The sequence below is a fragment of the Astatotilapia calliptera genome, chromosome 9 (genome assembly GCF_900246225.1).
Source record: "Astatotilapia calliptera chromosome 9, fAstCal1.2, whole genome shotgun sequence".
Lineage (NCBI taxonomy): Eukaryota > Metazoa > Chordata > Actinopteri > Cichliformes > Cichlidae > Astatotilapia > Astatotilapia calliptera.
This window is the reverse complement of record NC_039310.1, coordinates 9,366,616-9,392,967: the sequence shown is the minus strand read 5'-3', so window position 1 is coordinate 9,392,967 and position 26,352 is coordinate 9,366,616. Positions and strand designations below refer to the sequence as shown.

Sequence of the window (26,352 nt, the reverse complement as noted above, 5' to 3'; positions counted from 1 at the left end):
CCCCCCGTCTTGCCACCATGGGGAGCAGGGCTTTCAGCTGCTCTGCTCCACGACTCTGGAATCCCCTACCTCCTGATTTAAGAAATATCTCTTCCTTCTCTCTCTTTAAGTCCCAACTCAAAACTCACTTGTTCAAAATAGCTTATCCCACATAACCTCTCCACTCTGCTCTTTTAAATTAGTTTATGTCTTATGCTTTTACGATTGTGTAAACTGCTTGTTTTTATGTTGCTTTTTATTCTAATGTGTACAGTGACCTTGAGTGTTTTGAAAGGCGCTTTCAAATAAAATGTATTATTATTATCTTTGAAATATCTCAGTGTGACACTGATACTGTACATGAGTGTGGTAGGTTTTGAAAACAGCATCAGCAGAGTACACAGCAAAGGGGAAAGGAACAATTGTTCCTTTCAAATTTTTTACAAAACATCCAATCCTGGATCATATCCATATCCACTTAGGATCGAGTGATCCAAATACACCACATTGTGACAATAACCACGGCATAGCAGCTGATGAGCAGCAGATAGATACTGCTCATGGCACCACTGGTGCAACTAGACTTGCAGTCAAGACCGCCAAAACCAAGACCAAGACCAGAGGGTATCGAGACCAAGACAAGACTAAGAACAAGTCGAGACCAAGTCGAGACGAGACAGAGACAGACAAAAAAGTCTTTAAACTGCAGCCAGATGCTGCTTCGTTTACGGGTGTCAGGCATATTTATGTCTTTTTGCTTTAGCACGTCTCTCACCCTCTCTGTTTTTCACACAATGATATTATCCTATATCCTCGCATGTGATTGGCCACAATATGGAGGGATTGGAGCACAGCTGAGGCACTGTGTGAGAGCTGAGCAGCGAAAGAAAATAAAGCGAGGGTAGAAATGACTGATAGATTAATAGGCTCTGTTTTGAGTTTTGTTCAAAAAAGAATGACTTCATATAGGAAAAAATAAATATCACATATGCAGGACACCTTAAACTGTATCAAGACACGAGGACTAAACCCCAATTCAAACAGACCCAGAACTGATCGGGAATCAAAACAGGACTACAAGAGTTCAAAATCAGGGCTACTGAGGACTTAACCAAAACAGAACCAGAATCAAAACTAGATGATAGTAGCACTAAAAATCATCATAGACCTGCACTACACTTATTTTTTAATTCTACCAAAGTCCACTATTTAGATTCAGAGCAGCTTATATAATTATTTAGCCTTATTGTGCAAACAAGCCTGCATAACTTAATAAATATAGAATTTGAAAAGTAACAAATGGTATCTCAGAAGTCACACAAGGTACTAGATACATGTTCTGATGAGTTTTGGCAAACAACCATTTGACTAACATGTGTGTCACCTGCTCTTGTTCCATCTCTGTTCTGTCCTCTCTCTCCCTCTCTGCTCCTCTCTCTCCCTCTCTGCTCCTCTCTCTCCCTCTCTGATCCTCTCTCTCCCTCTCTGATCCTCTCTCTCCCTCTCTGCTCCTCTCTCTCCCTCTCTGCTCCTCTCTCTCCCTCTTTGTGCTGACAATCAAGCCAAACACCAACATCATCAAATATACAGTTGAAACCAGACATTTACACACTCTTCAGATAAAAACACAAAAACGTTTTTAATTGTAACATCGAATCAGACTAAATGTTTATTTTTTAGATTAATAAATATAAAAACATATTTGTTAAATTTAAGAGTAAATTGTCTGTATTTCTTAATTGTAAATGGCACCAAATTGTATTCAAAATTGAGCCACACTTATGCAGCTCCACAATTCTTTTCCTGGTGTTTTGGTTGACATCTCTTGATTTTCCCATGTCAAAGAAACAGGCTCTGTGTTTTGCCTTATATGCATCCACAGCTGTGCCACCAATTTACTCACATGGACTCTACGAACCTGTCAGAAGCTTCTTCAGCTCAGAATGGAATCGTCTGGAGTTTTCTTATTAATTAACAATAAACTTAGTGTATATGTACTCCTAAATTTGATGAAAGTAATGAAAAATAGACAGCTTCCTCTTTTTATTCTGACATTTAACTAATTCAAAAGATATTTCAATATTTATTTATCTAAAACAAAACAAGTTTACTCTAAATTGATGTTTAACAGTAAAAAAATATTTCTATGTTTTCTCTCTAAAGTTTATGTAAAGATCTGGTTTCAACTGTGAATATACTGCAGTGAATTGAAATTCTTCTTGTTTTGCATAGAAATATACTGAACAACATCCAAAGCATAATACATAAAATAACATCTACCTGAGTTTTTTCTTTGAAAGAAGCTCCTTATGGCCATTGTTGTGTTCATCAGTACATATCTGAAACCGATTTAGTTTGTTTAGCCGTGGAGGGTAACAACTGAAAATATGAAATAAACACACATGTAAGCTAAGACTCTCTAAAAAGAAAGCATTATTGTTGTTCGGCTTTTCATTTCGCCATTTGTTGATTCACTCGAAGAGCAAGTAACGTAATATGGGTCAAGTGATCAGTTTGATATCAATCTTTTGTGAAACATTGTCATATTTACATTATTAGAACAGTGCCAATGATTTGCTTTGGTACCTGGTCAAACTTAAGCTCTCCTCTGTCTGCAGTAAACTCGCAGGGAGCAGCTTCTCCCCCCTTGCTCACATGCGCAAGCGTTGTGCTCAGTCTACTAGTGCCTGAGCTCGGATCATACCAAAATTAAAGGGAATTTAGTACTGTGTGCTATGTGCTTGGAATATGGTGTGTAGTTTTTGTTTTATAGTTGTCAGTCAGGCATCTTACTATGAAACAAATTACACTCCAAAAGGCTTCTGAAAAAATGACCCGGGCTTAAGCCCAGTAAGCCACCCCCCATGGTTGACTCCAAATCTCCTGAACACTTTGTCGATCTGAGAAAGCAAGACCAAGACCACGTAAAAGTGAAGACCGGTCTCGAGACATCCAACTCTGGTTTACAGTTGTCATATTTCACTAGCCCCCTTAGTTCAAGGTTTCCCTAATAATTCTTCAACTGACAAATGTTTACACTCATTTTAACTTAGTAAAACCTTTGGCACTTTCTTTCCTTTAAGACATATTAATAAAAGGCAAATTTATATCTATTGCTTTTGAAAACTACAGCCATTCAGTGAGCGTCTAAGACTGCTTTTTCAGGTTCCTTTATTTGTACCTGTAGGCAGATTTTGCTTAAGTTTACAATTAACATCTAGACACTCATCGCAAACTTGGCCCTTTTGAGGTTTCCCACCATCACAAACCCAAACACCACCACGTCATAGTTTCCTCATTCATTGCTTTATTGAAAAATCTGGGTCATTTATGCATCAGCGATAGTGACTTCGACCTCTACACCAGGTTCGATGCTGATGGAGGTGATCTGCTTGACAATTTCAGATGGGCTGTGCAGATCAATCAGGCGCTTATGGATCCTCATCTGGAAGCGATCCCAGGTTTTGGACCCTTCACCACAGGGAGTCTTTCTGGTGGTGATGCGCAGAGTCTGGAGGGAGGAAGAGAAATGCATTTTACTTTAATAAAATGATCAAGCATTCAGGATACGCAATCAAGAAAAAGCAATTTATTCCAATGTGGTGTTAGATAAGAGTTCTGAGCCATGGTCTTCAGTACCTTGGTTGGCATGCGGACAGGTCCCTTCACCTTCAGGTTCTTTTCCTTAGCCCCACGGATCAGGTCTGCGCAGACTGCAGAGCAGAAATGCACAAAAACTTGAAAACACGGCCAGTCATCACTTTGCCTTGATTTGCTTTCCAAGCCGTGGCTCAGAATAGCGTATACATAAATCAGGGTTTATCAGTCAAATTTTTGTCCTCATAGCTCAGGTCAGGTTAAACTCACAACATTAACTAAATCTGAGCTTAATTACCCTTCTCCAGAGATTTGACGTTGCGGCTGGTGAGGGTGATGCGGATGCGGTGGATGGCAACCTCAGTGTCAACTGGTGCCTTGCCGGTGTCCTTAAAAGCCTGGATGTGAGGAGGAAAAAGCAGTTACTCAGGCCCATCCTTGATATTGCAGGACGATGTATTTTAAAAAATAAAAATAAAAAAAAAATAAAAAAGGGGAGATCTCAAGAACACGCGCAGCGAACTAGTTTAGGTTTGATTCCTTTTACACTGATTCGGAAGCCCGGGCAAAAGCACCTGAACGCAGCGGCAGAGAACTATAATTTGGGACACCCCGATGAATAACGACACTCAGATTTACTTTCAGCAACAACCGGCCCCCACAAAACGCGCGAGTCAAGAGGAAGCTTGAACTTTATATAAGAGTCTTCTGCCTCGCTTAGAAATGCGCCGAAACGTTAACTGTGCATTTAACATCCACAGCCGCATGAATCTACAGCTTGCTAACGTTAGTAACTATCTACAGTCCGTTTGGACGGTGTTTATGAAGGGGCTGCGAGCGCCATTAGCTGTCGGCATTAGCAGCGACACTCCGTAGAACTCTTGAGTTCGAATTACTCTACAAATTATCAAGCAGTTAGCAAAAACCAGCTGCATACAACTTGTTGGTTGACATAATCAAACAGCACATACCATTGTGAATATTCCTGACCGACTTATTCGGAAAAAAATTCAAGCGAACAGCGGTGAGCCAGGAAAGCACGCCACCAACGTGGTTAGCTCTCGGTGAAAAGACCGAGCACAGGCCAGTTTCCTCATATGTACTGCTCATCCGGAAGTCTTCTACTTCTTCGTTGGTGTTTCAAGCAGCTCCGTAACTAATAGCGACATCTATTAACGTGAGTTTGAAATTGCAGTGTGATCACGTATGTGCGTTTTAGATAAGACTGCAACTGTTACCTTTACTATTATTCCAGTAATAGTGATTTGTACAAACTGATAATGCCACAAATTTGTTACAGTAGTTATTGTGTTGTTACTCGTAATCTATGGCAAATTCTTCATTCCAAAATGTGCATTTAGAAGCAAGAATCAAAATCAGAATATTTTTTAATCCCAGAGGAAATTAAAAGGTCACAGTTGCTCCAACACAGTAAGAACAGTAACAAGCAAGTTAAAGTATCAATATTAAATAATACAATATTTTACAAAATAGTTCTAATGATATAAATGGTTTAATTACACAAATTTCCGCAAAATATATCCCACAAAATTGAAATATAAAGTTGACACTGAGAAGCCCCTATCGTCATATTAAACAAAAGAAACTGTTATTCCAACCCCCAGGGTACACAGTAAATAAAGCTTAACCTCCAGTAAACATGAAGCAAGAATTTTGTGTAAAATGTAAATGAAATATATAAAATCAAAGATTTATTTATTTAAATTAGCAATCATCACGGAAAATATACTTGGTATAAACTAAATCTATGCCAATCAAGTAAATTTCATTTGACCAGATTCTATTAATTCTAACATTTTACAATGTACAAATTGTATATGTAATTTAATTAGATACATTTAAAATCATTTCCTTTTTGTTTTTGTGTTTTTGTTTGTTTGCTTGCTCTGACTGTACTGGCTGTGAAAACAAGCTATGAAAACAAATCGAATCCTGCAACAAACAATTTTTTTTTCATTAACATACTGCTTCGTCAAAGGAGCTTGCAAAGAAAAGCGTCTGGACTTCTTTAAGTTGCTTGAAGACGTTTCACCTCTCATCCGAGAAGCTTCTTCAGTTCTAAGGTCAAATGGTGGAGAGTCCCAGATATAAACCTAGTGGGAGTGACCCCCCACAGAGGGACAAAAGGACCCCCTGATGATCCTCTAATCGCCTGAGCCAAGGTGGGAAACTGGGCGTGGGTCCCAATCAGCCAGAGTTTCGGGTGTGTTCATTGTGAAACCTGGCCCCACCTTATCATGCGAATACCTGAGGTCAGATGGCCCAGGATGTGAGTGGGCGTTAAGGCGTCTGGGGAGGGATCTCAAAACTGGATTATAGATGGCAGAGAGTTGGTGTCGTAAACCCCCGCCTCTGTTCAACGATGGTCGCTCACAGTGGACATAGATGGCTTCTTTCACTCCTCTTTCAAACCATCTGTCCTCTCTGTCCAAAATGTGAACATTGGCATCCTCGAAAGAGTGTCCTTTATCCTTAAGATGCAGATGGACAGCTGAGTCTTGTCCTGTGGAGGTGGCTCTTCTGTGTTGTGCCATGCGCTTGTGAAGTGGCTGTTTGGTCTCTCCGATGTAGAGGTCTGAGCATTCCTCGCTGCACTGTACAGCATACACCACATTGTTAAGTTTGTGTTTTGGCGTTTTGTCTTTTGGGTGAACCAGTTTCTGTCTGAGCGTGTTGCTGGGTCTGAAATACACTGGGATGTCATGCTTGGAGAAAACTCTCCTGAGTTTCTCTGATACACCGGCTACATAGGGGATGACAATGTTGTTGCGTCTGTCCTTCTTATCCTCCCTCGCTGGTGTCTGGTCTTCTTTTCTGTGCCTCTTTGCTGACTTAGAAGTCCATCTGCATCTTAAGGATAAAGGACACTCTTTCGAGGATGCCAATGTTCACATTTTGGACAGAGATCTATGTCCACTGTGAGCGACCATCTTTGAACAGAGGCGGTGGTTTACGACACCAACTCTCTGCCATCTATAATCCAGTTTTGAGATCCCTTCCCAGACGCCTTAACGCCCACTCACATCCTGGGCCATCTGACCTCAGGAATTCGCATGATAAGGTGGGGCCAGGTTTCACAATGAACACACCCGAAACTCTGGCTGATTGGGACCCACGCCCAGTTTCCCACCTTGGCTCAGGCGATTAGAGGATCATCAGGGGGTCCTTTTGTCCCTCTGTGGGGGGTCACTCCCACTAGGTTTATATCTGGGACTCTCCACCATTTGACCTTAGAACTGAAGAAGCTTCTCGGATGAGAGGTGAAACGTCTTCAAGCAACTTAAAGAAGTCCAGACGCTTTTCTTTGCAAGCTCCTTTGACTACGATGACCTGGATGACTGAGAACCTTCACAGACATAACATACTGCTTGTTTTTTCTACTGAGAGAAAAAAAAAATCTCCCAGATTTTTTAAAATATTTTTTCAAATATATTTATTTATTTAAAGTAAACCTTATTTCAAAGTTTACATTAAAACTATATTTGTGTATATTGTGCAAATAATAATGCTCACTGTAGATACTGCTATTTGGTGTCTGTGGTTTAAAAAAAAAAAGGAATAAAGTGAATTGTTGCATTTTTCCACCACTGGAGGGCAGTGGAAACACGTTTTTCGCACATCTGATCAGCTGCGCGTTGGCAGGACATAAATAACAATAACAATCATGACAACATTAAAAATAAACCAGAAACCTCGTGTTTTTAGCACTGTTAACCTCTGTATATCTACAACAACTAAATAACCTCTAAGTATGTAACGCAGAAACCTCGGACAACAACAGCAAACAGAGACATAAAAACCAGAGAACACTTCCGGTAAAAAACGTTTCAGAATAATACAATCATGTTGAGGCGAACAAAAAGTTCAGAAATATGGTGATAGCCGAGTGAATAATATCAATATCAATACTATTCTGTGGAACACTACCCTTTTGATATTTACATTTTTAAATTATAAGATGTGTCATTTGCTTTGTGTCACAAAGTATATATTAAGGTTTGTGACACTGTATATTTTAAAATATTATCTTGGCTAATAATGTATCGGACACTAGTCATATACGAATGTGGAGTGAGGATATACAAACACAATGTAATGAAATATACTACGCAGCCGAGCTATAAGTGGGTTTGACCAAAGTACCTTAAAAGCTGATCGTACCTGAGTATGCTTTTGTTTTGAAAAGCAGAAGTTGCGCCGTGTAGCCACTAACTTCACCGTGGTCAGATTCCTAAACAAGTAACGGAACCGGGCATCGCCGGCTGATGGCCACAAAGTTGTTTTGTGAAGAACATTAGACTAAATGTAGAGACTGGAGAGGAGCTCCTTGGCGTATTGTTTGAAAGGAAGAACATTAACAACAAATCTGAACTTCATTTTGCTGTGCATCATGATTTCCAAACACAGGCCGCCGCCAAGTGACAGAGGAGAACTTTTTCACGGTTAGCGTCGATAAAACAACTGGAAACTGAATGGAGACGAAACAGCGCGGCGAATAAAGACATGAATTTCGGGGTCCCCGTGAATTCGCGGCTACTTCTACGTGCCTGCGATGAGGGGGACTATGAAACGGCCCGGAGCATCCTGGAGCCCGGAGCCCCGAAGGAGTCCGGGCGGCAGAGCAGGCTGCGGTCAGAAGCGGGTTCGGAGTGTGACGCTGCGGACATGTTGTCTCTGATACCTGTGGACTGCACCGACGAAGAGGGAAACACCGGCCTGCAGTTCGCCTCGGCCAGCGGACACGAGAACCTGGTCCGGTTCTTGCTGAGAAAGGGGGCCTCAGTGGACAGTCGCAACAACTACGGCTGGACCCCACTGATGCAGGCTGCGAGGTGGGGCAGCTTGCTGGAGCTCATGTAACTCATGTAGCTCATGTAAGAGGGTGGCACCATACTCCTTCTAAAAATGTGCCTTTTTTATTTGCCACCGTGTGTTGTTAATCATAAAGTAATTAATATTAAAGGGAAGGAATCTTCCGATGCCCCTCCCCAATTCGTCGCATAAAAACACACATTTTAGTGACATGAGAGGGAGCAGATTGTGTTTAGTCTTGTTTCCTTTAATATCACAGGCCGATCGGGGGTTTAACATTTGCGGAACTTAGTGGAGTTTCGTGGGTACAGCCAGCGACAAATTCCACTGTAGTTAAATTGTATTTAAATTATTTTACTTGAAATTCAAATGTAATTATATTTTACCAACAGTTAATTACAAGAAGGCACATTATAATAACGGGGTAACAAGTCAGGTTTTTACAGGAAACAAAGATATCATCAAAATTTGCAGGCCAGTGAGAATTTATAATGATGGAGCCAAGCCTAGCTAAATTGATCTTAAAAGAAACAAAACCTTAATTTATGCCCTTATGTGCAGGCCGTATTATAAAGTAATACCATTGTTATCTAGAGATTTCAATGAGCCTTCAACCTTATTTATAGAGAAAATTCAAGTGCTTTGTAGCAAATTACTGTTCACTTTTATCCATTTTCTTTTTCTAATTTTGAACATACCTGTAGTTTTCTACACAGTCCTTGCTTAAAGTGCACTGGCACCTCTTTTGGAGCCTGTGATAGCTGGCTTAAAAAGAGCATCCTAATTCACCTAGAACAACTTCTACATGCAAAGTTCTTCCTCTGTCCTATTTCTCCTCCCAGGTTTGGCCACTTGACTGTCGCCCACATTCTTTTGGAGAACGGGGCAGAGATTAATGGGCGCAACAGGCTTGGAGCAAGCGTCCTGACCATGGCGGCTCGCGGGGGACACACTCATGTAGTCAAGCTGCTTCTGGAGAGCGGTGCGTACGTGGATGACTTTGATCACCTGGCTGTTGCCGCAGAGGCGGTCTCCAATGGCAACAATAACAACAGCTGCAGGTTTTTTCTCTTTTTCAAGTAAATTTGTAGCCCAGTGTGATATCTAACTAACATCCTCCACTGTTTTGTGTTTTGTGTTTTTTTTTCACAGCGGAGCCAGTTTTGGACCCGGTGAAGGCTGTCTGGGAGGAGGAGGTGGCAGAGAATTCATGGACATCACAGCGTTGATGGTGGCGTCTCAGCACGGTCATGAGGCCGTTGTGTGCCTGCTGCTGGAGTGGGGCTCTGATGTAAACTTCTCTCAGAAGACCACTGGATGGGGACCGCTGATGCTGTCCACTCTAAGTGGGAAGGTAGGGTTTAAAACATTGACGGTTGGATGGATAAAAAAAGATATATATATTTAGCACATTGTGGGTATGTTGGTGGCATTTATTAATGGGTTTTTATAAATTGTTTAAAATGGACCTGGGCTAATTTTCTGTAGGACCTGATGATTAAAGCTGTGTGTGTGTGTGTTTTGCAAAGGTGGCTGTGGCTCAGCAGCTGGTGGAACGTGGAGCTGACCCAGACCGAATCAACGTTCTGTCCAAGACAGCCTTTGAACTGGCCATGCAGCTGAAACAGAGAGACATCAAGGCTTATTTGGACTCCATCACTACTGTCAGACCACAGACAGGTACGGCCTTCCCTCAGTTACTCATTCAGACTTTGCTGTCTTGGCCTGATGATAAAGTACAGTAGTGCCATCGCATATTATACACGCCCTTGTAAAAGAACAGTTAAAAACTCATCTTTTTAAACTTGCTTTTGGTTGATTTTTGTTCTTATGTTTTAGCTTGAAGCACTTTGTGATTTTATCTTGAAAGGTGTTATATAAATAAAAATTTACTTACTTACATCTTCCAGTCTGAAAAACTTTTGAAGCAAACTGAAGGAGCTGAGCGGCCGAGCCTGCACACACATTGTTACATGTTTCCTAAAAAGAACAAATACTGGCTGTCCTGTCTTCCTTCCCTCACCCCTTAGCGGGCGCAGCATGACTGCCCCTCCTGGTTCTGTTGAAGGTTTCTTCCTGTTAGAAGGGAGTTTTTTCCTCTCCACCGTTGCCAAGTGGTTTTCATAGTGGGTCATCTGATTGTTGGGGTTTATTATTATTATTAATACTAAAATTAAATCAGCCAAAGCAGACACAAATAACATGGATAACATCAGTATAGAACTTCAACTTCACATGTATCTTCAATCCATATAGAACATAAAAAGAACATATAAAGGCAACAGTGGTTTCCACAGTAGGCCTTGTGTTAATACACTTCACTGTATAGTATAATGAAGGAGTCAGTTGAATGTTTTTATGTTTTATGTTATTATCAGAGAATAGCAGAGTGACGTAATAGTGCAAAAAGTGTTTGCAAAAAGACAAAATAAAGTAAATACTCAACTTTTTAGTGTTTTCTGAGAGTGTGTGGTGCTTTGAAAGCTTTTGAATTTTATTTTGGTAGCACCATGTCGACAAGAGAATCCATCCCCCACTCCCGACCCCCTGCAGGATGCGAATGCACTTCAGTTAACATTAACGTGAGAGGCGCCAGAGGAGCTCAGCCTCTTTGTTTCATGGCTCTTCTCACAGGTAGTTCAGGTTTTTAGCTCAAATTACCAACGTAGCCACACGCAGTGTATATTTCAAAGGTTTTAATTGCAGCATGCAAACAAGGAAAAGTGTGAAAAGACAAATCAGGCAGATTTGTTAGCGAAACCTACAAGTTTTAGTTTCTAACGATGTACAAGTTCTGGTGAGGTTCTTATTACTCTTATCTGAAGTTCAGGAGTGGGCCCACCTTTCAGACATCGCTGGTTTACTGCTGCAAATGCCCACCTGCCCTATGCAACTGTTTGTGGGAACTGAGAGGGATTTATCAGGATTCGAAGCCACTGCCTTCCCCAAACCACAGCGTCAGCCTCTGGCTTAGCTCTTTGCTTCTCATTAACGTGTCATCTTCATTAGCAGTACATTCTGGTAAATCACATTTGGAGCTTTAGTTCTTGCTAGTGAATGCGTCTTTCACCGCTCTACTTTTCTGCCTTTTTTCTTTTTTTTCTAAGCAGTCTCGCACATAAATTATAGTTGATGTGATTTATGTGTGTGTTGAACTCTGTAGCATGTAACAGTTGTGTACTTATCACCCCAGCCCCGCCCCCCACGCTGCCTGATTTTTGCTGAGCTATGTGGGCTGTGTTTTTTCCAGATCTCTTTCCTCTTCTCATTCTCACTTGTTTCTTCGCAGATGATGAGAGAAGAAGGCCAGATGTGCTCAGCGCTCTGAAATTAGGTACGCTGAATCGAACAGATAAACCTGGAGGAAAAGTTTTTGGGAAACGAATGACTTTACATGCCTCTACACATCTGTAAATATGTTTTCTTCTCAGGAAATTCACAGCTGGTCAAAGAAATCCTGGAGGAGGATCCTGCTCAGGTGAATTTGTCCAATCAGGAGGGAGCAACGCCTCTCATGATGGCAGCAGTAAGCGGCCAGTTAGAGGTGGTTCAGCTGATGGTGGAGAAGAATGCCGACATAGATAAACAAGATGGTGTCCATGGGTGGACCGCTTTAATGCAGGCCACCTACCACGGGTGAGGAGAAGCTGCTGGTTTGTTTCAACCAGAAAATTGCTTTTTTATTAGAATGATTTAGATCAATTTGAGGTTAAGAAGTTTGGCTCAGGTGTTAAACAAAACAAATTTCCCACGTGTGGGACTAATAAAGGTTATCTTATCTTATCTTAAACACTGTTGTTGCTGTCCTGCTGATTTTGAATGTAAATTAGAACAGGTTTCTACTACAGAGTGACAAAAAGTCAATACCATATTTAATATCAGGATGTCTGACTTCCAAAGTCATACACAGAGCAAGTATCATTTCTTACACTGTCTTTTGTTTTCTCCTCCGCCCTCCATTCAGCAATAAAGACATTGTCAAGTACTTGTTGAATCAAGGTGCTGATGTCAACCTCCGAGCTAAGAATGGATACACAGCGTTTGATTTGGTTATGCTGCTCAATGATCCAGGTAGTTCTTCCTGTCATTGCTCCGTCTAATAACACTTTGGGAAAACCTCAGCTAAAGACTATAATTCATTCATAATCAGCTAAAAAAACCAACCAACCAAAAGGCATCCACCATTTGTGAAATCCCTTATTTAAACCTTTTAAATAAAGTAGTGTACTTAAGATGAGGATACAGGACACACGTAGTGATTTCATAATATCAACCAATCAAAATTTAGAAGCGTGAATTGGAATAAAAAGAACTGAATCTTTTTTCAGTTATATTTGCTTTTAGAAAAGCTCATCCCTGGACTTTGGTTTTAGCAGTAAGTGAGGAGGTTGTTTTTTGAAGTATTAGCTGTGTGAAACGAGCTGTTTGAATGTGATGGGTGTTTATCAGTTTGTCTAATCAAACAATTCATCTATTAATAGAGAAAATAATCAGTAGAATAATCTATGATAACGATCATGAAACAGGTCGACTTAAATCCCTCGCGTTTTGCAAGTTATTAACTGCATATACTCATAATTGTTTCCCTGTGTTTTCTGTCAGACACTGAGCTGGTGCGTCTGTTAGCATCCGTGTGCATGCAGGTAGACAAAGATAAGTCGAAACACCGCGCCAGAACTTTAATGACGCGCTCCAAGAGTCGACAGTCCCTCAACAATGTCCCCGTGCCGCCCGATGACAAAGGAGGCCTTAAGGTAAAAATGTAATTTGCAAAGTTGCTTTCTATCAAGGATATCATAATAGTTTTGGTTATAACGCTCCTTTGTGTCCACCCTCTTCCAGTCCTGGTGGAGTAGGATGTCGAACCGCTTCCGTCGGCTCAAGTTAACTCACACTCTCAGGCATGGCCTTTCAGCCAATCGCCTGGCTCCATTTCCAGACGATGCCGAGAGTTCACTGGATGCCACGATGAAGGCGAACAGGAAGCCCGCTGCTGTTTCCAACGGGGCGGTGGCACCTACTCCTGCTGTAGCAGGGAATGACATGAGCACCGCCTGGGCAGTGAAGACCAAAGATGGTGGTGAGTCTTTTTCCTTAAAACCATGAATGACATCACATGTCCATGAGATGTTTAGGGTAAATGTAGCTGAGCATATGTCCATCTTTATGTGAGCAAAGTAATGTATAAATGTGATGTATTCTCCTTTCAGCAGGTCACTGCAGAGCATCCTCAGAGAAAGACGACTTTCTAATAACCACGATGGTAGGAGCACTATCCTGGATTAGGGTTCTTTTAGTTTTAAGACGTGTTTGTGACTCTTAATATGTGTCTGTCTAATTTAGTTGAGAAGCGGGGCCCCCTTGACTCGGCTGCCAAATGACAAGCTGAAAGCAGTGATTCCTCCCTTCTTGCCACCCTCCAACTTTGAGCCGTGGAACTCGGACCGCTCACGCGTCCTCAGGGAGGGCAAGAGCGAAGTGCCCCGCCTGCCCATGCCACCACAGAGGAAGCTGAACAGCAGTGGAAACTCAGATATTGTGAGTCCTTTTGGGTGTTAGACAGAGAGGGTTTTAGTTCAGGTCAGAGAAGACGAAATTTGTCCTTATGCTGCTCCTTCTCTCTCCTTTATGGGACAGACATCCATCAGCCGTGTGGTCAGCAGGTCCATTAAGTTTCCCAGTATCCCCAAGGGACCATCTTCATCCTCTCCTTCCAACTCTGGTCACTATCACTCCCCCCACTCCTCTGGAGGCTCAAATGGAGTGGCGGGACTCAACCGGGACTCCCACAACCGTTCAGGTTCGCAAGTAAAAACATTAAAAGCAAAAAGTGATTGCATGACACAGGGGCTGCAAAACACATCGCAATCTTGCTTTCTCCTTACGCCAGGGGGCAGTGCAGACAGCGTGCTCTCCCAGATAGCAGCCCAACGGAAAAGAGCAGCCGGCCTTATAGAGGTAAAGAGCCAACCTCCGGAAAAACAGCACAACCAGACGCCGAGTCAAGCCCCACTACCACCACCAGTTTCAGCACCTGGTTTGCCCCTGCCTGACATCAGCCTTCCTGACATTCACACCCATCCCAGCCTTGTTGCCTCAGACATCCATTCCAGAAAGGTCTCAACTTTCTTTCACAGGTTTTCTTTGACAGTAACTCTTAATGTCTTGTAAAGCTGTGTAAAAACAGCCAGAGCTGAACAAATACCACCGTCCACCCTCACTGTCCTCCTTTGTAGAAAATGGAGTTGAAAAAGAGACCTCAGTCTGGGAATTCCTCGACTTCCAAGAGCACATCGCCCACTCTCACACCGTCTCCTTCCCCAACACCCAAGATTCCCCCCGTGCCAGGAGACTCTCTGTCCTCAGCCTCTTCTCATCCACGCTCCAAGAGCAGCGGAGGATCCAGCAGCGGAACCATCACAGATGAAGGTGTCGGCGCATTTTATTCAGCATTAACCCAAATCATCATCATGCATGGATTGTGTTCTTTTATGTACACCATGTGCTTTGATGTGAAATAAGTATGAGTGGTATCAGTTTCCCTTATAGTTTTTTTTACTTTTTCAGATGAGCTGTCCAGTATTTTGAAGAAACTGTCCCTTGAGAAATACCAGCCTATATTTGAGGAACAAGAGGTACTCCGTCTTTTCTTTCTTAGCCTTCTAACCATACATTTTCACTCTTAAAGCCCAAAAATGCATCTCTTTTCTTTTCTTTTCTTTTCTTGTCTTTTAGGTGGATATGGAAGCATTCCTGACTTTAACCGATGGAGACCTGAAGGAGCTGGGCATCAAAACAGACGGACCCAGACAACAGATCTTGGCTGCCATATCAGAGCTCAATGCTGGAAAGGTATGTTCGGTTTAGCGTGGTTATGCATTTCAAAGTTGCTTCCAGCAATCTATTTTGTGCTGTATCTTTCTAATGTATATCCTAACATTATGTCTTAATAATAAACTGCCTGAGCCACAAGAGACATATAGAGGGAATGTAACATATATAGTGTTACAGTGGATTCATACCAGATATGGCTGCTTTTAAAGAACATTTACAGCATCTTTCTGTAATCTGTTCCTAATGCATAATGATCACTGTTGTCTGTCATCAGGGTAGAGAGAGGCAGATTCTTCAAGAGACCATCCATAACTTCCAGTCTTCTTTTGGTAGTAGTGCCAGTAACCCCAGGCAACCAGGACAATCACGCTGTAAGTAGTGAAAACAAGTTTGGGGGCCTGTTGAAAGACTTCATAAAGACAGCATCTTGATCTGTTTATCTGTCTACCTGCTGTCATTCTTTAGCTCCAACAAGCTGGATGAGACACCAGGTTCGTTCCTCTAGCAAAAGGTAACCCCATCGACTTGATGCACACGTGGAAGAAAACCAAAGGTACTTAGAGTAAGAGTAAAGTGCTGCTGACACCCTGCCAAGATGCGAACGACATGGAGACTTGGCGTGTTCTTGACCAGTAGAGATCTCAGTGCAAGAGGACCATGCGTCAAAAAGACCAATCAGGTTGTAATAAACTGCCTGTGTCGGACCCTCCTGGACCAAAGTGTCTCTGTCATGGATTATAAAGCAGGGGTTCAGTGTATGGGTTTAGTGCCCTGCTGCTTTGAACAAGCACATGATGTTACCACGGTATGAGGCTTTCATGGTACAGTGACAGTGTCAGGAAAGTGTGTTACGCAGATGTTAAAGTCAGGTACAAGGAACCTTAAAGGTAATAAAAGAGATTTTTTTTTATTTCTTTGGTTGACCAAAGGCTTTATTGAAAGTAAAAAATATTTTTAAATGCTAAAGAAGTTATAAGTAAAACTAATCTTCTTTAGAAATAAATAGATAAAATAAATAATAGCTTGTGTGTGTGGCTGAAGCTGACGAGTCTGGCAGATAGTTCAGTAAGAAAGAAGATCCTCTGTCGTGCTGCTTCTTTCAGTAGTGTGGATGAGTAAACAGTGTGATCACTGTCAATTTTCATACATTGTATACCGTGAAAAACAGGAACCCCACTGCCACCTTAGCTGCAAAATATACTTTGAATAATGCAGCAGCTAACAGCGGCTGGGTAACGCAGGGAGTCGGGATAGTGAAAGACAAGAATGTTACACACAGCAGAGTGAGCGCGAGCCATGAGAGATATTTATTTTATCTCGACGAATGTGAGAAATGCAGCAGATGTATTGTAAAAGCGGCAGGTGAAGTCGAGAGGAAAGAACTAGCTGTTAGCTAGTAAGACTGTGACTGAGATTTATAGGCTGTGCTACAACTGAGAAGGTGCACCGATGAGGAGAGCCGATGGAGAAGGGAAAGTGAACTATTTTTAGTCAGCCAGTCCCCGGGACTGCTTTATACCAGTTTATGTGTTGAATTTTTAAACCACTAATGTACACAGATGACCTTATTAAAGACTGTGCTGTCATGAGTAAATAAAACATTACGATGATGTAACAACATGTTCTTTTTTTTTTCTTTTCTGTTTAATACTTTATTGGATTTGTGATGAGAAAACTTTGGCAAAAACATTTTGGGAACATTTTATGAGGAGTATAAATTTAGTTTAAAAGAAGCAACAGTTGAGCAACAGTTTCCACTCAGCTCACTCCGTTCATCCCTCTGGCCCCGCCGTGAAACACGGAGAGACAGACGGACTGCTATATCATTCCTAAATATCAGGTATTCTTGTTCCAAGTCTTAATCCAAATGATGGCCTGTGGTACTGTTCGGGATTGGTCAGTTAATGTGAAATGACGCTGATGCAATATCCTGTTTAGTCATGTCCCAAGTCTGGGAAACATAAATTAGAGGATGAATCACTAAACAAACTGAATGCAACTGGGTGTCCATAATTAAATGCAACAAAATGAAGTAAACACAGAATACAAAGTGCATTCAGCGGGGCCTTGGTTTTATAGCTGGAAACCAGGTTTAAGGTCTAACTTTGCTTGTTTAAGAACTTCATATGAAAACAAATGATGTAAAAACAGTCTCCCATCCACAAGATGGCAGCGATGTGCAGTTGATGCAATAAATTATACTCGGTATAATAGCATGTAATGTTGTTCTGCACTGATTTAGGTGTGTGATCGTGTCTTCTGCTTTTTAAATGAGATGCATTAAAGTAAAATTTAATCCGATCAATGGTCATAAAAAGTGGCCAAGAAGCCAAGTCGGTACCTGAGTCAAAAAATGAAACTTTCAGGATTGATTTAAATCTATAAAAGTACTAATGTAAATAATAACTTCTTTTTCACAGGCACATTGTATCCAAAATGACAAAAATATAAAAATTACAGAAGAAAATATGCTATTGTAAGAAATAAGTGGGCACATAGATGACGTCATCTGAACACAAGTCTGCTAAAAGGATTTTTTTAAAAACACAGCTTAACAAAACAAAGTAATTCACCAAACTGATCCAACTTAATAAGAGTACTGAAACTTTATACTAGTAAAGGAAATGATTTAGATGCAACTTGGGGAAAACTACCGAGAATATAACTAAAGTTAATAAAAAGGCACCTCGCTTCCCATGCTGTCACCAGAGACGGTTCAGTGAAGGCAAATAGAGAAGAAATGGTCAGTGTATCACATGAGGTTCCCCAGCAGCTTGAGCCTATAGCAGTATTAAAGGTTAAAAGCAATTTAATTAAAGCAAGTAAAGGTGCTTCGGGAAACCTGGTCAAGCCCTAACTATTAGCATTATCAAAAAAGGAAAGATTTAAGTCATCTTAAAAGTAGAAAGGAAGTCTGTCTCCTGAATTACTTTTAAATACTACAAGTCATCCTCCAGCCTAAGGGCGCTGTGCTCTATTAGGTTAATAACAATGAGGCCTTTAAAAAACGATGGGGCCCAATTATTCAAAACATTGTCTGTGAGGAGAAAAAATGTAAATTAAATTCTGTATTTATGAGGGAGCCAAAGAAAGAAGTTAATATGGGAGAATATGCTCTTTCTTTGTATGTCTTCAGGCATGCTCAAACACCCAGGTGAGCTTGATTCTGTTCATCTGGACATAGTGTTTTTAATGGGAAAAATGTGACTCCTCCAAGTGACTTCTTCGGTCTCAGCTGACTACAGGTTTCGCCAACCTTATAAACAGTACATTTGCACAGTGACTGAAACTAGCACCACTGACGAACAGGGATGTGAGGTCAGTTTCTTGATCATTAAAATGGAAGTTGTAATAACCATTTATCAAGAACAACTGATTGATGACCACTGATCAATTACCATTCACAGAGAATCAGGGAGTGGCTGCAATCACAGCATTGTAGGATGATGAAAGATGGACCCTTAGGCCCCCTCCTCGATTCAGAGATGGTCTTCCTCTTTTCACATAAATGGCCTCCTTGACTCCCCACTCAAACCAGCGTTCCTCCCTGTCCAGGATGTGTACATGCTCATCACTGAAGAGTGCCCACTGGCCTGTAGGTTTAAATAGACTGCAGAGTCCTGGCCTGACGAGGTATCTTGTCTGTGTTGTGCCATCTGGTTGTTTGGTTGCCCTGATGTATAAATCATGGCAATCCTCCTGGCACATGTTGGGGGACCCAATCCTTGGGGTGGACCAATTTTTGACGCAGTGTATTTTGGGGTTTAAAAAATACACTGCGTCAAAAATGCAACTGTTCCGAAACTCCTGACACATACGGGATCACTACAGTTTTTCTTTTAGGCAGCAGTTGTCCTTCTCTTCTGGATCGGCTGGAGCTTTCTTTAAGTGCCTTCCCAGTTTTGACAAATGTTCAGGTGAGATAATCACATTTACTCAGCGCCTTCTTGATGTGATGTTCCTCTGCTTCCCTGGCTGCTGTATCTGTAGGGATGGTGTTCAATCTGTCTTGTAGCATCCTGATGACACCCTGTTTGTGCTCCAGTGGATGATGAGAGACATCGGATCTGTATGCGTTGGTTTACGGTACACATCAACTGATCACTGTCCCCCATTACTGCTGGAAATCTCAGTCTAAGAATGGTAACCTGCCACTTTTCATATCCTTTGCAATGCTGAGACAGGCTAAAGCTTTCTCCGCAGATGCTCTGCTTCCACATCTGCAATGTTGTGCTATGATGAGTTCCACTAGCGGGATATGTCTCGGCATCACAGCAAATTTCAACCCTTTTGCAAGGATGTTTTTCACTGTTTGGGTAAGTTGTCTGTCAGACAGATTTTTCACCCACTTGTCCCACTTGTGTGGAATCCGTTCCTCTTCTGGCCACTGAGGACACTGTACATATTTTGCTGATGTTTCCAATGCAAAACAAGTAGGTCAAAGTTCTTTTTTTGCCTGGTCTTAGAATTTTCACGCTGTCCTCGTTGAGCCTTCTCAGTGAATTCAAACACCTTTTGAAGAGTATTCTCATCTAGAATCTCCTCTTTTGATTTTAGCACATCAATGGTGAAATTTGTTTGTTTCACCCATTCATTGAGCATCTGGCTCTGTGCCTCCTGGAGGATTCTTGTTGCTCAGAGGCCCTAAATTGACCTCACGGCCCATTGTTCATCAGTCGAGCTAGTTTCAGTCATTATGCAAGTGTATTGTTTGTAAGGTTGGGGAAACATGCAGTCAGCTGAGACTGAAGAAGTCACTTGGATCAGTGACAGAACGTTTCCCCCACTGAAAACGCTACGTTCAGATGAACAGAATCAACTTTTGGGATAGAAGTAATAATGCATGAACTAGCTTTTAGCATCACTCTGAGAAAGGATGTTTCTAATCTCAGCAGTACTGCATGAAAGAAAGCAGTCATACATATTCGTTTAATGTGCACATTGAAAGATATATCTTGGGCAAAAGAACCTCCAAGATTGGAGTGCCATCTCAGTAAGTATCTGGTTCAAAATCCATGGTTTCAAGATTTTTAGGGCTGAGTCCATTAACCTCAGTTTTACTTGAATTTAGAAGCAGGAAATTACAGGTCATCCAGGTCTTTATGTCTTCAAGAAATGCCAATAGTTTAACTATTTTTTGTGTCATCTGGCTTCAACTAGGTATAGTCATCAATGCAATGAAAATCTATGCATTATTTTCTAATAATGTTGCCTAATTCCCTTAGGATATATAATGCAAAAAATAGTGGTACCAGCATAGAGCCCTGTGGAACTCCATGGCTAACTTTCATTTAAGACGAGCACTTCATATTTACATGCATAAGCTGGCATCTGTCTGAATGCAATGTTGAATCATATTTGGTATTAAAATTAAAAGCTTGGTGTTTAAAACTAAAAGCTGGAATGATGCACAAGAGTGAAACTTTAAATCTGGAAGTCTGATTGCATGCAGTAGATAAATGTTACCAAATTGTTATAACAATTGTGTGGTTATGGGTATGCAACTATAACTACCCCATGTTCATACTGACAAAAACTGGTCTCTGTCGCCATTGCTTCAACAATCAAACGTAATAAGATGCAAAGCCAGATATTTTTGTGATATGAAACTGCTGTGAGCATGTGAGAATGATCAGTGGAAAGATGTGTTAAAACGACGAGCATTTCAAACCACATTCCCTGAGGTTCAGCAACACAGACGATCCTCAAACATGACCAAATAGCAACGCACTGGCATTGTGGAAATCATTATTGATGACCTGGATATAGACTGGCCCGACAGGCAGGCGACAAGGTTCCTGCAGAGTTTAATGAAAAGCATCACTCAGTAGAGGAAAGCAGTCCTCTCCAGGACTGTGGCAAATTGAGTGCGCAGTCATGTGTGAGCTGTAAGAAACTGGTGGGGAGAGAAGTACATTTGGAATATATTAACATCGCTGTGGCATGCGGGCAGCAACTGGAGTGACTCATTCAATTTCCTCCCAATTATTTTCACTCACATAAGGTTTCAATTGGATTGAATAACATTTAATAATATTGTTTGTAGCTGTCAATATAGTAGTCATGCAGTAGTGATAAACGACAGACATAGATCTAATAATGTTGCTTAAATGATTAACACAACAGAAACCTTTTATTATTTGATAGAAAATAAATTAGAAACTGAGTTTTAAATCTTTATATCTTACTATTCTGGCTATCTTAGCCAGGTTTTAGCATAGTGTCTGTTTTAAATCCTAGATTTAAAAGAAGATCCTCAGTCGAGATCGGTTTCAGTTAAGTGGCAGTTTTCTGATTTCTGTTCCCTGCGCTTTGCTTTAGAAGGCCTCATGTGAAAAAGAAAGTTTTCACAGCACTGTGCTATACTTTGGAAAACTAAATCCTGCCCTTTTGTTTTTTTGTTTTGTTTTCTGTTCTCATGCTGTCCTCACATAGGAGCCCAGCATGAGTAGAGGTCTCTTTTTTCCCCTCCTCGACTTGCCTATTGTTTTGTACATTTCAGTGTTTTTCCATAATGCTACCGTCTCCAACCTGTCTCCCCTGCTGTCTTCGCTGCAGGGCAACTTACATGTGACAAATAAAGGCTTTATTGACTCTTGTAGTTTGAAGTAGTTTGAAGAACCACCTTTAGCAGCAATAACATGAAGTAATTGTTTTCTGTATGACTTTATCAGTATCTCACATTATTGTGGAGGAATTTTGGCCCACTATTTGTTACAATATGCTTCAGTTAATTTAGGTTTGCAGGATTTGTAAGCTCCCATCACAGCATTTCAGCCATTTTGAGGTAGGGACTTTGACTGGCTCATTGCAAAACCTTCATTTGTTTCTTTTTTAAGCATTCTGGGTTAGATTCAGTGCTGTGCTTGGGATCATTGTCTGGTGCAAAATGCAAGTTGGGCCAAGCTTTAGCTGTCAACAGACAGTCTCAGATTTGACTCTAGAATATTTTGGTATACAAAAGAATTCATGGTTGACCCCTCACATGCAAAGTACCCACATCCTGCGACTGCAAAACAAGCCAAAATCAGCACGCCTCCACCACTGGGCTTGATAGTTGGTGTGAGATGTTTGTGCTAATATTTCGTGCTCGGTTTTCTTCAAATGTGGCCAATCATCTTCACTTTGGTCTCACCTGTACAAAGGTTTGTGTTTTAGAAGTCTTTGTAGTTTGTTTAGATGCAAAGTTGCATCTAAGGCTTTCTGCTGTTAACACTTGCTAACATGCCATACTAGTTCAGTTTTTTTCTAATAGTGCTGTAACTGTAACATTTAACACACTAACAGAGGCCTTTTGCGGTTGTTTGCAATTTTTCTGAGCATTGCATGATCTGACCTTTTGGCAAATTGGCATGTATGTCCACACTTGGAAAGATTATGGCATCGTGTTAGCATACAGCTGAATACTGCCAAAACTTCTGCTTTTATAGTGGTTCTCACACTAGCAGCACCTGTTTGCTACTAACCATTCGAATTCCTGTGAAAGCAGTTAGGGTGTACTTATTTTTTCCACAGCATTGCACAAAATGCTGTGGACACTTTTTTTTCACATAACTGTACTCTTTTGTGTATTCCCCTTAAACAGAGATGCCGAGGACAAACAAAGACAGAGTCAAAAAATGTGTTGCAAAATCTTGACAAGTAACTTGCTTTCGATTGATTACCAAGGATCATCTCAAAAACATCTTAAGAAACGTCTCAGAGCTGCCCCAACCGTTTCTCAGAGTTTTAGAAAAAGGCGACTCAAATGATAAACTAAGACTTAAAAATCCTTCCACCTCTTTCCCATCCCATAACCCATAAAGGACATACATATTTTTTTAAAGCTAAAGTCCTAAACTTAATGACTTATGATCTTATGATGGTTCTGTGTGTGTGTGTGTGTGTGTGTGTGTGTGTGTGTGTGTGTGTGTGTGTGTGTGTGTGTGTGTGTGTGTGTGTGTGTGTGTGTGTGTGTGTGCATCTGTTAGTGAGAGAGATTTGGTATTGCAAGTGACCTAGCCTCAGTCAGTGGTGACACAGTTTGCTTAATATGACAGGCATAATAGAATTTTCCCAGCGTTTGGATGTCTTCCCAAAAAGCTTTGTTCCTTTACCATGAAATTTACTTTGTGGCCATCGGCCTCTGGCTGTACAAGCCAGTGCGGTTTTCAGAAGCGCATCACCTAAGGCAATGCATCTTTACTGTGTGTGTGTGTGTGTCCTCATGTGCATCTTTTGATTCCTCTGTTGTGTTATATATTGCAATGATTGCAGGTTTAAAGCTTCTGGAGCTTTCTCTACTTAACAGTCTCTGTTTTTTAATTAGCTCACTTGCCCACTGAAGACCTGTCAGTTTGTTTAGAAAAACTGCAGTACATCCAAAAACCAGCGTCCATAAATATCATAGCCTTGTGTATTGTTGTGCAAACGATGTGCAAGTAAACAGTTGCTGCTTGAGTTCACATTTGTGCTCCACTGTCAACATTTATCACTGCAAAAGTGACTCATTTGCTTGCAGGGTTTCCCAGCATCTTGGGTGTTACACAACACCACGGCCCTCTCTGTCGGCCTCTCCGTGCCCTTTTTTTTTTCGTGCACTTCACTCAGATAGAAGCAGAACCGCAGCTGTGGGATGGAGCAGATTACAGAGGGATTGATGGGAGCAGAAAAAGGAGTCAACCTCCATCTAACCCTTGCTTTGGCTATAAAATGACCTCTGGAAAAAAACCCAAACAAATCCAAACATCAACAAAAGATTATCCCCATCAGTTCCAATACACAGTTTTCCCTCTCAAACCAATTGACACAGATCTCAATACAGGGAGAGACAGAAACGTGACAGCAACGCACGAGTTTGAAGATGTATTCACAGGCTGATTTTTTATTTTGTTGTTGTGTGTGTAACCAGCAGCATGATGTCTGTCCTGATGCTGAGCTGCACCATAATGTATGTTACTGTGAGCTGGAATTTGATAAGGAAATGAATGCAATATTGATTTTAGTACACAAAAGCATGTGTTTGGAACATCTTCAAATGGTCACCAGGGCTTGATACCAACCCCTCACATATTTTCAGTGGATAAGTTTTGTGGTTGTACGTTGTCAGAGTGTTTTTTTCTGCGTCATCGTCTTTTTCAATCTGTGTCTTTTGCATTTTATTGTCAGATTTTGTCCCAGATTTGTGATCCATGGTTTTATAAGTTCAAAGGTGATCTGTTCATTGTCTCCAAATAAACACGAGTCTGTTCAAATGTGGTATTAAACACTTCAGGGTCAGTGTGTGATTCTTGCAGCTTTTCTGCACATCTAGAAAAAAAAAGAAAATGAGTAGATGAAACCTCGCTATTGTTCTTGTGCGCGTGCATGCTCACTTTTGTGCCTGGGCAGTATTTCCCACAGGTCCTAACTTCTCAACCTCTTGAGCTGGTCTTTTGGTTGTCATGGCTTATACTCAGACTCCACAAATCCTGACAATACAATTGTGCTTTTCAGCTGCACTTGTCAGGCCATGAACTCTGCTAGTACTCTGTGGTTCAAGGCTCCACTGCAAGTGGAGTCAGCACCTCTGTTGACATCACTTTTTATAGGGATTGGGTAAAATGATGTCCGGGATGAAGCTTTGTGCTTGAAACATTGCACAACAAATAAAATCCTAATGTGCACGCTATCCGGTGTGCCGATCAATCTGCTGGATAAAATGTGTGTTTTTTTAAGTTGTGCTTTTTGTTATTCCTAACAATGAGCACTCATGTAGCACATAATGGACAACGAGCCTTGTCTAAATGACAGTGACAGCGAGGAGAAATGAGTGTATGTTTGGTACTTTCCGATATCGACCTTCCCATCAATTATACATGTCCATTAGAATCAGACTTGTCGTGTCACAGCTCCCCATGTCTCCTGAAATCCCACACTGATGTCAACAGAGACATCTTAATCAATGAAAGCCACACTATTGCACCTGGCAGATGGCTTTTAGTAAGTCCTATTTGGCTTGCCAGTCATTCTGAAAACTATTTAGCCACATACACATGCACTTCTTAATGTATGCACACAATAGCTTGCTCGCAGAGGCGTGCACCCACGCACACAGTAAACAGTTGCGTGCAAAGGTCTGCCCCAGCAGCGCTGCCAGAGCTCTAAGCCTGGGCTAATCTGGAAGGCAGCTTGGATAGTGGTGCCAGCGGATTTGCATTGATATCAAAGCTCCCTGTAGCTTTAATGGTAGCCACCGACAATGTTTACAGCACCTTAAGATCTCTTTAGATCCCCAACTACAACTGTCACAACAAATAAAACGCCTCCCCTGATGGACACTTTCATGCAACAGCACGCTAAACAAGCATTTGCTCTGTCTGTCGTGCAGTCTGACTCTATGTGTACTTTGAATTATAGCAGACAAAGACATAGCAACAAAGTGTGTCAATACGCCGTTTGGCAACCAGTTGTCACCTGAATAGCTTAAATGCAGCTTAGCATTGAGTCTCCAAGTGTCTTGAACTCTACCAGAAGGATGGGGGAGCAGTTTCCTATCAGATATTCCTTAAGTGGGTGTTTTGATGATGGTGTTGAAGAGGGCAGGGAGTCCACAGTCTCCTATAGGTGTTCATCTGGGTTGAGAAACATCATTTTCATAGTGATCAAACCATTCAGTGAGCCCTCATGTCTTTGCCCTTTATGGTTCATTATAGGATAAGAAAAAAGGGTAACTGTGTCTCCTTCACTGTAGGATACAAGGATTGTTTTTCTTTTTAACTTTTGTTACCCATCTCATATATTCCACAGCAATCTGGAGACTAGGAAAACGACTGACAAATGTATCTTGTCATGTCAGCCCTCAAGCCCGAGGCCACCACTGTCCTTGGTTGCTGTTTTACACACTGCATACATTAGTTGTGATATTACCGAGGACCAGTGGTGATTAAACAGTGATTTACTCTGCTCTCATCCTGTTGCCAAAACGCTCACTGGGCTGCTGTACGCTGTCAGATGGCTTCATTAGCTCAGATTAAAGCTTTAGTTAGACAAACATTACTCAAAGCCTTTCAGAAGTAATCCTATTGGGTGACATAAACCCTGGTAGGTTGGGCCACACCACATCATCACATCTTGTCTATGTGGCTCCAG

The 26,352-nt window shown here is 41.4% G+C and overlaps 2 protein-coding genes and 1 non-coding gene across 4 annotated transcripts; 1 reads left to right on the top strand and 2 right to left on the bottom strand.

Moving 5' to 3' along the window:
- Positions 1 to 3,266: 3,266 nt before the first annotated feature.
- Positions 3,267 to 4,659, bottom strand: rps20 (ribosomal protein S20). The gene is made up of 4 exons (XM_026179188.1): positions 4,548 to 4,659; positions 3,875 to 3,974; positions 3,619 to 3,692; positions 3,267 to 3,490 (listed from the first exon to the last, which is right to left on the bottom strand). Exons 1-4 carry the CDS (start codon positions 4,548 to 4,550, stop codon positions 3,308 to 3,310), a joined length of 360 nt encoding a protein of 119 aa, XP_026034973.1. The 5' UTR covers positions 4,551 to 4,659; the 3' UTR covers positions 3,267 to 3,307.
- Positions 3,764 to 3,829, bottom strand: LOC113029934 (small nucleolar RNA U54). The gene has a single exon (XR_003273528.1). It is a non-coding gene; the product is annotated as a small nucleolar RNA U54 (small nucleolar RNA).
- A 3,151-nt stretch (positions 4,660 to 7,810) lies between the features above and the next one.
- Positions 7,811 to 16,858, top strand: anks6 (ankyrin repeat and sterile alpha motif domain containing 6). 2 transcript variants are annotated; one of them, XM_026179167.1, is made up of 18 exons: positions 7,811 to 8,429; positions 9,252 to 9,470; positions 9,562 to 9,763; positions 9,939 to 10,089; positions 11,699 to 11,743; positions 11,841 to 12,045; positions 12,374 to 12,480; positions 13,012 to 13,163; positions 13,252 to 13,489; positions 13,623 to 13,672; positions 13,753 to 13,947; positions 14,047 to 14,209; positions 14,300 to 14,526; positions 14,646 to 14,838; positions 14,977 to 15,044; positions 15,145 to 15,261; positions 15,518 to 15,614; positions 15,709 to 16,858. In XM_026179167.1, exons 1-18 carry the CDS (start codon positions 8,101 to 8,103, stop codon positions 15,756 to 15,758), a joined length of 2,808 nt encoding a protein of 935 aa, XP_026034952.1. In that variant the 5' UTR covers positions 7,811 to 8,100; the 3' UTR covers positions 15,759 to 16,858. The 2 variants fall into 2 exon arrangements, with proteins under 2 accessions (XP_026034952.1, XP_026034951.1); XM_026179166.1 differs by having other exon boundaries at positions 13,620 to 13,672.
- Positions 16,859 to 26,352: the final 9,494 nt, after the last annotated feature.

Coding starts and splice junctions, on each gene's coding strand:
- rps20 (XM_026179188.1), bottom strand. Junction 3,693..3,874: donor CGTCAAATCTCTGGAGAAGG/GTAATTAAGCTC, acceptor TCTGCTCTGCAG/TCTGCGCAGACCTGATCCGT. Junction 3,491..3,618: donor CTGTCCGCATGCCAACCAAG/GTACTGAAGACC, acceptor TCCTCCCTCCAG/ACTCTGCGCATCACCACCAG.
- anks6 (XM_026179166.1), top strand. CDS start 8,101: ATGAATTTCGGGGTCCCCGTGAATTCGCGGCTACTTCTACGTGCCTGC. Junction 11,744..11,840: donor GCTCAGCGCTCTGAAATTAG/GTACGCTGAATC, acceptor TTTTCTTCTCAG/GAAATTCACAGCTGGTCAAA. Junction 13,673..13,752: donor ACTTTCTAATAACCACGATG/GTAGGAGCACTA, acceptor TGTCTAATTTAG/TTGAGAAGCGGGGCCCCCTT.